Source organism: Thunnus thynnus, chromosome 7, assembly GCF_963924715.1.
Source record: "Thunnus thynnus chromosome 7, fThuThy2.1, whole genome shotgun sequence".
NCBI lineage: Eukaryota > Metazoa > Chordata > Actinopteri > Scombriformes > Scombridae > Thunnus > Thunnus thynnus.
Genome location: NC_089523.1, coordinates 22498228 through 22511540, shown reverse-complemented (window position 1 = coordinate 22511540; position 13313 = coordinate 22498228). Strand labels below are relative to the sequence as shown.

General features: G+C 39.1%; 1 protein-coding gene across 2 annotated transcripts in view; it reads left to right on the top strand.

The window, feature by feature from the left end:
- The first annotated feature begins 8934 nt into the window (after positions 1–8934).
- The window catches only part of LOC137186236 (roundabout homolog 2-like), a 55058-nt gene continuing 50679 nt past the window's right edge, over positions 8935–13313 (top strand). For both annotated transcript variants that reach the window (XM_067594995.1, XM_067594994.1), the window contains exon 1: positions 8935–9498. In XM_067594995.1, coding sequence (XP_067451096.1) covers positions 9444–9498 — 55 coding nt within the window. In that variant the 5' untranslated portion in view covers positions 8935–9443. The remainder of the gene's footprint in view (positions 9499–13313) is intronic.

Sequence of the window (13313 nt, the reverse complement as noted above, 5' to 3'; positions counted from 1 at the left end):
AGATAATCTAATTCTGCTTGTGCAGCACAATAAAACATATTCTCAACTATGAGTTCGACTCTTTGCTTTGTTAAACTGTAAAATTTCCTTTTAAGTCTGACATATGCATGGATCCTTGTAAACCACTGAAATGTGACTCAGCATGATTATGCACTGTATTTGCACCATCCTGGTTCTGTTTCCCTCCAAAGGCTGAAAACAGTAGCGATTCTGATTCAATCTTAATTGGCAATTTGCTTCACACCAGCATTGCATCTGCTTTATGCACTCCCTGTGATACTTCACAGGACAACTGCTTTGTAGCTCAGCACGACAGAGAGCCTGAAACAAGACAACTGTTTTCTGATGGTTTTTATTATCAAACATCTGAGATCCTAAAAGTGAACCCAGGCGTCTGTGGGAACAAAATGTTTTCTTTTGGAGAAAGACAAATTGGATTAGGATTTACAGATGACAAAAAGGAGCATGAAAAGACATTCAAAGTATGAGAAATCACAACTGAGCCTCGCCAGTGTCATTGTATATCTCAGATGAGATGCTTTCTTCAGTTTTTAATAACAGCCGCCTGGAGAGGATGCTCTGACTTGCCCTCTCATAATGAATTTCATTCAAAAGAAGGTGATAACAAGCTGAAAAAAATGAAAAAAATCAGGTGCATATGTACAAAACGATATTGCTGTTTATGTATATATAATCCTGAATAATATGGTTCACAGATGCTGCTCCAGCTACAGCACTGCATACACATGAAGAGGTACAAATGTTCTGAGATATACATTTATCTGAGCTGTTGTCATGGTGCAGTTTTAAAGATAGTGGAAAGACACATGAATGATCTGTATAGAGAGTTTTCACTTTGTATTTAAGAAGTCTGACTCACTATCTCAGTATTTTGACTTTTTTTCTCCTATTTTTTAACTTATCTTCTGATAATTCTGACTTAGTAAATTGGGGAGTAAAAATTAATCATAATAATGAGATAAAAAATGTAAATTATGAGACAGTTAAGTAAAAATATTGACCTTTTATCTCATAATTTGGACTTTCCATGAGCTTTTGAAGACTAACTTCTCATCCATTTTTTTTCTTTTCCTGCCAGAAATGGGTTTCTATACTTAACATATGTATCATACAATAAACTGCAAAATCTTTACATTATAGGATTTACAGAATGTTTAGGAAGTAGATCTAAATATTGTAAAAGACTACATTTGGGAAACTACATTTCTTCAGTAGTTGAACAGTGTAGCATGAACCTGGTGTATCTAAAGAATAATGACAAAGTCCTTATCACCAAAGACTACTCTTTTCTCAATTAACTGGTTAATAGCTTGGTCTTTAAAATGTCAGAAAATGGTGAAAATGTGTATCCTACAACTCCTATGATGTATGTGATTGTCTGACCAACAGTCCAAAGTATTCAGATTACAATCATAGAAGACTAAACCAGCATATATTCACACTGGAGAAGCTGGAAACTGAGATTTTTCATTTTATAATTGACTCAAAACTGTTAATCAGTTATCAAAATTGCTTCTTTAATTTCCTTTCAAAGACTAATGAATTAATCAACATATTATATTATATATTATCAAGATGCAGCTTGATACCAAAATGTAGGTATTGTAGTGGCACTAGTATAAAAAAAAAATCAAACTATACCCAACTCTAGATAGATTGGCCTTAACCAGACAGTGAGCCAGGCAGGCGTCCTTATGGCTATTTAGAGCTGAATTGATTAATCAGTAAACAGGAAATTAATCAATATCAATTCAGACAATTGATTATCATATTTAAAGAAAAAAAAATGCCCCAAATTTTCTGAGTCCAGCTTCTTAAATGTGAATATTTGCTTAGTCGCCTCAGTCTCCTCATGCTTTTGGATTATCGCCCGGAAAAAACTAACATTTTGAATATGTCAAACCAAATCAAATCAAATAACATTAATCAATAATGAAAATAATCACTAGTTGCAGCCCAACAATTTTCTGTATTTACTCTGTATTCATGCTGATACGTATTGATGCGCGTGGTTCTGTCTGTGAACTTGTGAGAGTCTTTATATTTCCTACTGTTAGATTAACAAATGAATCTGCATCAGTATGACTTCTCCACACTTCTTTTGTTTTTTGAAACATGGTTTTCAACCTTCAAATGAAAAATCAATTTAAAAAAAACATGTATCTCTGCTGGCACTCATGCCGACTCGTGCAGCACTGATACCTCCCAGGAAAAATGTGCAGTTATGACTTTAATCCAGCAGAGGTCTCTCCTGTGCCTCTGTTGGAATCAGCCATCAATCTGACCACTGAGTTCAATCTAAATTAATCTTTTTCCTCCTCTGTTAGACACTCTGCCTGGCTCTTTTTTTTTTTTTTTTAAATAAACCTGTATTATGTACTGTTGGATGAGGTTGTTTCAAATGTTCACTTGCTATTTTGAGTAGTACATTCAGTGCTGAACAGATAAAATTAGCACATAACACATAGTATAAGTACAAAATAACACAAAATTCGCACTTACACAACCGCAGTTGATTGAGTCTGTTTTAACTGCAGCAGATGCACAACATGTCTCCAATATTTTCACCACAGATACATGGAGCAGAGGCAAGACTTGAGGCCTGTGACGTATAATGTTGCAGAATAGATAAATGGGCTCTCAAGCATAAGTGGCAATTACATGAGAGGTCTATTTGTACCAAGCAATCAGCAGCTGAAGATGTGGAAACTGAGAAGTCATTTTTTCCCCTGTTCTTTTCTCCAAATATCAGAATCGGCGGATGATAAGTGGAGCTCATCTCATCTAATCTAAGTTGTTTCACCATCCCACAAAACAAAGTGTATTTTAATTGCGTTCACTTAAAAATGCATTTTTCTCCCCAGAATTCACAGAACTTACAAGAAAAAAGGCACTAAAAACAGCAAACAGAGCTGCTGTCTAAAGCTACATACATTTTCATTATACAAATAACAAATCTACAGAAGCCACAGCGGCATGTTGATAGATCACCAAGACTTGGCAGAAATGAGAGGCTGATGATGAATTAAGTCACTTAAAGCTGTGAATATGCATGAATACATGAGGTAAATTATGATTTGTTGTGTTTGATATCACTGCTTCTGCTTACTGCATCATAAAAAGACAGAAACAACATGTTGGTAAGTCAAAATTATGAGATACAATGTCAAGATTTTGACGTTTCATCTCATAATTCTGAATTAGGTCAAATGGGAATTTCCTTTATTTTTGTTTTCACTAATACTATTTAATTATTTTGACCTTTCATCAACTAATTAGAATTTAATATCTCATAATTCTGTTTTAGTATGTCAGAATGTTAGTTATCATATAACTGTTATATTAGTTATCTCATTTTCACTTTATATTTAATAATTTTGACTTACTGTCTCATTATTTTCAAGTTTTATCTCCTATAATCTAATAATTTTGACTCAAATCAGAAGGTCATGAAGTATAAAAATTTGTCCGCATTACAAGATAAAAAGTGCAAATTCATTTCATGACTGTTTAAAGACTAACTTTTCATCTATTTTTTTCTTTTCTTGGCGGAAATGGGCTTCCATACTTAACACGTGTATCACACAATAAAATAATTGTACATGTTACAGCATTTGCAGAATTGTGAGGAAGTAGCTCTGAATATTTTAAGAGAACACACTTTAAAGAGCATGCGGCGAACTACATTTCTTCTTGGTTTTAACTGTCGTGAGAGCACAGGCCTTCATTTGGGAAAAAAAATATACGTCAAATGAGTCGAGAGGAACTGTAATATTTATCACACAGTGTACTGTGCTGTAAGTAGCCTCACACAGCTCATTATATCAGAACAGGAGTCGGGGCTCCTCCAGGGCTCTTCCAGCCCTATGCACAGCTCAGTACAAACAACTCTTAGACAATGTGACACTGCCATTTAAGAGCATGACAAAAGGAGGGCTGTGTTGCCATGTATTGCTCCCTCTGCTGGCAAGGCTCCTAAAACATTAAAAAAAAAGCCAAGCCTTTAAGAAAATGTTGCTGTGATAGTTGCTTACCTTTGCATTCTGGTGCATTGGATGTAAATGACTTGCTGTTAGCCCTGCGCTGCTGTGACACTCAACCTATAAATAAACTCTGGAGTCCTCCTGGCTATCTGAAGGTCCTTTTCACTTTCTCCCTTTCTCTCTCACACACACATATTTAAACACACGCACACACACACACCACAGGAAAACAAAAGCCTTGCTCCTGTGACTAATGAAACCTGCTGACAAGGTATCTTAGCAGGTCAGCGGCGCAGACTCTCGACCATGTAAAGAGAGATAACAGGAGCTCAGCTGAGGCAATTTGTGACAGCAGACAATCCAAATATATAACTGTGCATGTCCTGATAGGAATACCAGCTTTCATCAGTGCCCTCAGTTCCTTTTCTGAGATATTTAGAAGTTTCTTGTTTGGTAATTGTACCAATTGTATTGTGAGAGCGGAGCAATATGGAGGTTGTCATAATAAGATGGAGCCAGACGGTGAACAGAGGCACATAAGGTCAGAGCTAGAGGCCGACAGCTGAATCTCACATTCTTCACCGCAGTCAGACAGACTACCACATCCCACCATCTGTACCTCCCTGTACTATCAACACACACACACACACAGACAGACACACACACACACTAACCTACCTACAGCAGGCAGAGCAGAGATACAGCCTCCTAGTGACCTTAAATCCTTTTAAATCTTAAAACTCAGACACACACATACACAAGGATGGGAAAAATAAAACACAAAGAACAAAGAAATAATTGGAGTGTCTGGAAAGAGCTGCACAAGTTTTCTGATACAAGTATATATACTTTAAAGATTAGTTTGACATTTTTGGGAAATAAGCTTATTAGCATAAAATTTGCTTGTTAGCAGGAAGTCACTGCTCCCAGCCAAGAAATAGGACAAGAACACATGACCCTGCATAAAACCACAACTTGTTGTTTTTACAGTTCAGTTTTTGCACAGATTAAACAAATGAGATATAATGTGTTCATATCTCACCGTTGAGCTTTAGAAGTGTTGTCAGGAAGTTTTTTTGAAGCTTTAGACAAAGCCAGACTAGCTGTATTCCCCTGTTTTCAGTCTTTATGCTAAACTAAGCTAACCATCTCCTGGCAACAGCTTTATATTCAACGTACAGATATTTGATCTCATCTAACTCAACAAGAAAACACATATTTCACCAATGATGTCTACTGAATGAATGGGAATTCTGGGCTCTTCTATGCAGATTATAATCACAATACTAGCCTGTGATTGGCTGACAGCAGCAGCTCCTTTCATTCAAATGTTGCAAACCTGCAAACCTCAGGGTCTGGATAACCTTTGTCTTGATTGGAAAGATTATATTGATTGTTTAGGGACATCAGTTCCACTTGTGATGCACTAACTAAACTTGCATTTAAAGACATTTAAAGACTGATTTCTGAAAATGCGATACATTCGAGTTTATACACTCACACCACAAAAAAATATTCATATTTGTAGGAGGAAAGAAACAGTTGCAACAACTGCCTGCACAATGCATTATTAAGGTGCTTTTTAGGAAACAAAAGAAGCAAAAAGATATAGAGAATTTGAGCTCTCCAAACAACAATTTCATGCCTTTATGAAACGGCATAGAAAACACAAACTGAGAGATGCTACGCAGGAATGATTCTTGCTTCAAAGCAGAGCCAGAGAGAGTGATTTGAGAGTATTTGCTGATGACTTCTCTGAGTTTAAAATAAGACCAGCTTTCTCAACTGACACCTCCAAGACTCCAGCCACTCTCCTGTTGAGATGCTTCTATTTTATGGCTGTTTAGCCTTTGTGGCCCTTAATAAGGTCCACACTTCCACTGAAGCTGAGAATGAAGCCATTGTGGGCCTCTCTTTGTGTCACACCCTGCAACAGACATCTGGACTCCTCTTCTGTTGCCCAATTTCCAGTCCTATTCAAGAAGGACAAAGGAGATCAGGCGTCTGACCGTACAAAAGTCACTCTCCATCATGTTGGGCTCTCACCGCCTGACATGGAGACAATGAGGTGGATGGAGGAGAAGCAACGGCACCGAGGAACCGGTCTTGTCTGCACTGGAGGAGGGGGAGTAAGTGAAACAGAGCTCGTACCCCCCAGGGAGCCGTGTGTGTCCACAACTCCCCAAGAGCAAGACCCGGCCGGTCACTGAGGGCTCCAGTGGGGCCAGATTGTGGGTGTGAAACAACAGCTGTTTAATAAATCAGCACAGAATCAGAGGGTGGATGCTGAAGAGCAGGCCTGCAACAAACAGTTTAACGCTCTCCATCAGCAGCAGTGACGACGATGACGATGAAGATGAAGCTGAGAAAGTAATGACGGCTGTGTCGAGGTTGCTTTGCAGTGTGATTTTTAATATACAATGGCAGTCTACAGCATTAGAGTGTCAAGTGGAGTTTATTTATACAGCATATAATCATACATTTGTCTCAGAGCGCTTTACAAACTGCACGACATGTGACTTCTGCTTATTTTATACGATTAAAATGTGCACACATGCACAACAATTGTGCTGCAGTCTGTGTGAAAAGAAGAATACAAATCGCACTTGTGTTTGGTGGGATTGTCAGAAAATGGGAACATTTTGGGATGATGCGTGGGCAGTGTTGAAAGTGATACTACAGTCAGTTATAAAATACCCAAGACGTGTGTTGGTCTGTATTTAAGTAAGCTGACACATGAAAATATACAACATTTATCTTGTTAATGTTATAGTAGTGGCAAAGAAGGTCCCGGACATTGTTGAGAAGATAACAAAACTGATCAATATCCCTGATCAATATCACTAAAATGTTAAGTAATTAAAAAGCCTGTCAATTTTATACACTTCTAATTTGTTTTTAGACAAAACCCAGATGAATTAAACTAATTCATTTGAAAAACAGAATGTTTGTCTAATTACACTCTAATGAAAGGTCCATATTTAGTTTAAATATATTGTATTCCCGCCTTTCTTTTGATGACAGATTCAACCCTCCTGGACACGGATGATACGAGTCTAGAGCAAATCTGTGAAAAGATTCTTCACAAATAATTATTTTCAGCTGCTCCTTGCTGAAGGGTTTTTGTTGCTTTACCTTCCACTTTAAAAAATACTCCAGAGGTGTTCAGGGACATACATGGCCAGGTCATAGTTCTCACTTTTTTTCTTCTTTAAAAAACACTTGTGTGATTTTTGCAGTGTGTTTGGGATCATTGTCATGTCATGGAAAATTCCTCTCCTGCCAACCTTGTTGAGACTGTGAGTCATCTTATCATCATATTTGGATATACAAACTTGCATTCATAGTGCCACCTATAAACGTCATCTCCCCTACACCTTTTGGACTCATGCAGCCCCATATCAGCACACTCCCACCTCCATGTTTCACGGTCTGCACTACTGTGGTAGTCCTGCTTGGGTCCACGCAAACAACAAACATGCCGGACTCCATCTGATTCAAACTAATTTATTTTGCTTTCATTTGACCAAAGAATGTTCAACCAGTATTCATCAGGCTTCATTTTGATGTTCTTTGGCAAAGTTTAATCTTGCAATATTGTGAGCAATGGTTTTCTTCTTGGATGTCGTCTGTAGAGGTTGACTTCATGCAGTGTCTGAGCAGTCACTTAAACACCAGTTTCAACAGATAATCCTTGTGCCAATCAGAAGCACTTGTCTGTTTTCAATGCAATGTTGCGTGAATAGCAAGTTGTGCTTACTGTCATTTTTTGAGGACAGCCACTGCACCTTCTGTTATTGGTAGTCTGGGTCCTCCTATACCTCCTAACCACTACTGCTACTGTGTTTTGGCTTCTGTTCAGTAGCCTTTTATTGATCTTGTACCCTCTCCCATCTTTATGAAGCCTCACAATCTGGTTTCTTACTTGTTCAGGCAATTCCTCACCATGTGGAGCCATGTTGCATCAGACACAACCAAGGCCAAAACAGAGAAAGTTGTGGTGTTCACAGGTTCTTTTATAACCTTGTTTCGGCAAGTAGCCTGAATTGGAAATCACAGGTGTAATCACTTTTGTGTCAGTGGTCACAGGTGTCCGTGAAAGCAGTTTAGTTTTAGCAGTGTATTATATAACTTGCATTCAGGACTCCCTGATTCAATTCAATTACTGTCCAGAGTTTTCCTGGAACAGAAAATTCAGTTTCTCACCTCTAAACCTTGACATCAAATCTATTGACAGCCATATCTTTAACCTGCAATCTTCATAAAAACAAACATGACCCCGAAAGTTAACCTACAACCCAATGGTTTCAAGCCTATTAGACGTGTGGCCGCTTAAAATGAAACAAATCTACTTGTGACCCCTCAAGTAAGTTTTACTCCGTTAAACAAAAGAGTGATTTTTTCCTTCTCAGATTGTTTGGTTTGCAGGATTTTTACAGGCATGAAAAGGTAAAAGCAGCCAGTATTCCACAAAAAAAGAAAAAAATTAATGGAAAGTTAGAAAAAATAATCACGGATTTGTCTTAGTTTCCAATTTCGGGGTCCAGACTCTCAAGTTAAGCACCACAAACCCAAATAATAATAGACCTAACCTCGTTTTTTAGATCTACACATTTTCCATTTTTGATCTTCTTCACCATCAGGAGTTTTGCAAGAACAAACGAATTAAATTTCCTTGAAATAAACCTTGAAATAAAATCAATTCACAAACAAAATGCAACAACTTATGACCTCTGGCCCAAAACCAGACCCTAATTTTGATACCAATAATAGCCCTAACCCAGAAATAACCTCCTCACTAATAAGTCCTAATAAGTTTTATCCAATTTTACCTTCATGAGAGAGAGAGAGAGAGAGAGAGAGAGAGAGAGAGAGCGCAGATGTCGTGTCTGTCTCTTTAAAACACTGACTCCTGGAGGTTGGCGAGGATTTGTTGCGGATAGCTGGGAGTGCGCAGCTCGGCATGTGCAGCGCTTCATATTCGCACAAACTGACGCCGCAACCTGCTGCCGCCCGGATCAGAGCCGAGAGAAAGGAGAGGAATTATTTTATTTATGACCGGGCTAAATATAGTTAAACCTCCTTTTTTTGTTGTTGTTGTTTCCAGCATCAGTAGTGCATCTTAGAAAGAGTGTGTGAGGGTGTGTGTGGCCATGCGTTGACGAAGTCATGCTTGAGTTTAGGTTTCTCCGGGCTGCTGCTGCCTCTCCTGCTGCTGTCATGGGTTTGTGGGAGTGACATCAAAGTTTTTTTTTTTACTCGCTTGAAATAATCCAGCTGCAACTCAGTCTCCTAACTGCTTCACTTTACCTGGTTTGAGTAAAATCCCAGCGCTATTTCACGACTGGAGGTGTGATTTAATTGACCTGGGTGGGAGACTGGGTGGACTGTTAGAGAGGCTGCAGACTCGAGAGGATTTGACACCTGGAGAGTGTGGAGATGAACTTTGGAAATTTACTACTTGTGACTGCCTCATTCATCGCCATCGCATCAGGTAAAATGTGAACAATTAATACGCAAAAATTGCTTTAAAACACATAAAATATTATTGTTTCTGCTCTCCCCCTCTCTCTGTCACACACACACACACACACACACACACACACACACACACACACACACACACACACACACTCTGCCTCATGGTGTAGGCTATTTGACTTGTCTTACCGTGTTGTCAGTTTCTCCAGATGGATGTAAATGTTGTGTTTAGCTGGATTTCAAGCATGTTTTCTCTCCTGACAGCTGTGGCAACCGAGCGCATCCTCCAACATAAATTAATTATAAAGGAAAATGTCACACAATGCATGAATTTGTAATGTTCAAATACCACCAGTGAATGCCAAGAAGATGCACATTTTCTCAGAGTGCCCCCCCCCCTCCCTCCCTCCCTCCCGCCTGAGCTCTGAGGTGGTCTGACAGGGAGACATTAGGCAGCAGGAGGGGTTAGAGGAGGCTCCACTGAGATACCATTTAACCAAAAATCTCAGGGAGAGCGTCATATCTGAAAAGCCTCCACTGCCCCCAAAAAAAAGGTTTTGGAGATGCACACACATTATTAAAATGCTTTTAAAAGCTCATTTTTGTTTACCTCTGAGAAAGAGATTATATTTTTTAACCATTGCTCTAATAACAGCTTAAATTTCCGAGCCATAATCCAAACCCCAAATAAAAGCAGTGCTCAGAAAACAATTCATGAGAGTGCAGATGTTTGTTGTATAGTTTGTTTATTTAGGTCATATTGAGGCATCATGAGACTGTTTCATAACCAGTTTAAAGTTCCTTGTAGTAACTTTCAGCTGCTAAATGTTCCATTACATTCACCAGCTAGTCGCTAACTTTGTCTGCCTACTGTTTGGTGCTTGTGTACAGCGGGTTTTCAGAGTTTTTTTGGCTGAAAACAGCTGCCTACTATGACCAAAAATCACACTGATGAGAGCTGTGAGAGTGAACCAAAACTGTATAGATGCGGGCATCCGCAAAACCAAAACAATGAGCTGAAAGATGCTAAAATGCTTCGTAGAGCTGTGGAGTTGGGTGATAATTCACTGTGAGATTGTCACTACAGGTTCATTCACGTGCAAGTAGACGTGATCCATCGATAATATAAAAATATTGATTATAGCCTGCTTTACAGAATCGACCAAGATATGTCCTGGACATTCTGCAGTTGAAACATAAACTAGTGAGAGCAGTCATGTGGACAAACCAATGATGGTGTCACTGTTTCTAAACAAGCTCTAATATATCTTTGGTATTTCTGTAGTGCAATTTCTTGTTAATTATTGTATGACATGCAAGACAATACCAATATATCTGCAACAAGCTAATATCGGCTGATGTCTCAGCCCCGCCAATACATCAGTCTAGCTCTGTTTTGTATCCTCTACAATGATATACTATAATCTAACTATAAATCTAGAGCTCTGTGGCCCTGTGACTGCTCTTGCCACTTGCTTCATAATTATAAACAGGTGCCACCTCTCAACATTAAAGCTACTTTTCAACACCCACACCATCTGGCTACATCCATTAATCTGGACTGAGTATTTCCTGTCATTCCCACTTCTGTCATACGGCACATTCCCGTAGGGTGAAGGGGTATTTTCATAAAAAATTTTGAGTGAAGAGGATTCAAAACAGGCTTCATGATATCTGCGGGAGCTGCACTGAGACAAAACACCCCACTGGTAGATATTATTCAGTTGTTTTTATGGAAAAAGGAAAGAAGAAATGTTAGAGTTTATAAGTGCAAAGTTATTTTTTGTTTGTGCTGGTGTATCCACCCATTAACTTCCTCTCTGCTGGTCTGGATATGCGTGGTGGGGGTTTGGTTTATGTTTTCTCAAACCTGTGTGTGATTGAGAGGAAAAATAACAATAGTCTCCTGAACAAATTGCATTCGATTTAACACAGCAGCTCTTTTTCACACATATAATCTCAATTAATACGGCATCAGTGTAGACCCCAGTACATCTCATTGAAATTTCAGTTTTCTTGAGCTGTATTCAGTCACAGCTGTTGGCGTGCTCAGTGTGGAACTAATCGATGCTAAACAACCCTTAGCTGGTGATTTGTGTCCACTCCATCCTCCTTCTCATTACTTAGTGACAAATATGGCTGAAGGCTGACTAAAGCCTCTCACAGTCCCCCCTTGATGAAATGACCATGGATGATGAAACCACTACAGGAGGTTAGTCGTCTAATGTGCCGTGTGAGCAGGCAGCAGCTTGAGTCATGTTGCAGGATGTTGATGATGTCCCACTTCTGGTACAGTCTGCGATGACATCACTCAGAGATTAGATGATGGCTGAGGAGGATAGTTGCCAAACAAAGGCTCAAAAAGCCCAGACTGGCGCCAGAAGGATATCAAACCTGACTTTTTCTGCTTGAAATTTAGCTCACTGTGGCACGTTATCGCCCTCCCGCAGAGATTACTTGGCAATGTCACAAGAACTCCTTGAATGTTTTTGGCCTTTTTAATTATGCAAATGAATTGAAATTGAAAAAGAGAGGAGTAAATCTCAGCAGACAGCAAGTTACGAGCCCCACAGACACGCTGTCAGCCTGGTGCTGCTTCTCCGCTGTGTCTCACTTTAAATCACATGTTAGACTGCATTCGAAACCACCTACTATACTAACAGTATGTAATGATTTGTTCAAAATGTAGCATGTAGTATGCAGTATTCAAACAAAAGCAAAATCTGTAGTATGGCAAAATACTCGGATGTTGTACTGATTCGGAAAAAATCTCCAGTATGCATCCAACCAGTCTACCTCGCCTACTGTGTCCCACAATGCAAAGCACTGGAATGGTCACAACAGCTGTGTTCTGAATCACATACTAATATACAATTCATGATAAGAATGACTTCAAATTGAGTATGTATGAGTACGGTGTTCCAGCTGCATAGTATGTCGATTTTGTGTAGAAATGCCGATATGTATACTAGATTAGCAAGGATTTCTGAGTATGCGGTGTGATCTTACTGGACATACTCAACTGCCTCAAAATGCTTTGTGTCTCTTCAGACTGCACAATGGCGGAGATTTTGAGCCTGGCTAAAAGCTGTCAATATGTCACTTTATTAAGTAACCGCTAAGCCGCTTAGCTGTAGCCGTAATGAAGAATATAGCTAAATTAACGGGGTTGAGAGCAGCAAAAACTCCAACCAGTAGCAGAAACGCCGGCAACCGGAAATGAGACAATACGCTTACCGCAGCACATCAGATCACAACTTCATCTGGGCAGAGGTTAATGCAGCATTTAGACACTTTGAATTTGGATTATGATGATGATAACGAATAGGCAGGTGGAGACGTTTTACTTGGTATCTAGGTTTCAACAAACCAGGGGAAAAGCCGGCTTGCTGCAGCCAGTGCTAGCGAGCTAGCTGTTACAGGCTAACTTTCAATTGGGATTTCCTTTGCTTTCCAATATGTTCTATGCCCTTTCAATGCAGCATTATCATCATCATTCACTACTTTGACTTTTATCATTATAACTGTTGGCTTTAACATCATTAACTAACCTGTGATGAAGTGTTTGCCACAGACATATCCCACAGTTTACCATTTTCATAATCTCTGCAGATGGCCTAAAGCCACAGATCTCTTCTATTACTGTTCTTTGCTCTTTGTGGAAGTAAAGGAAATCTTAAACTGTTTTTTTTTTTATTGTTTGACATGCAAAATGCGACACAGTAGCTTTTAGGCATGTAGTTTTTCCAGTTTTCTGCTGGTTCTTTTACAGTGCTTATTTTCACCCAAAATGGGGGCATGGTCGTTCTGACGACATGGAAGTGACGT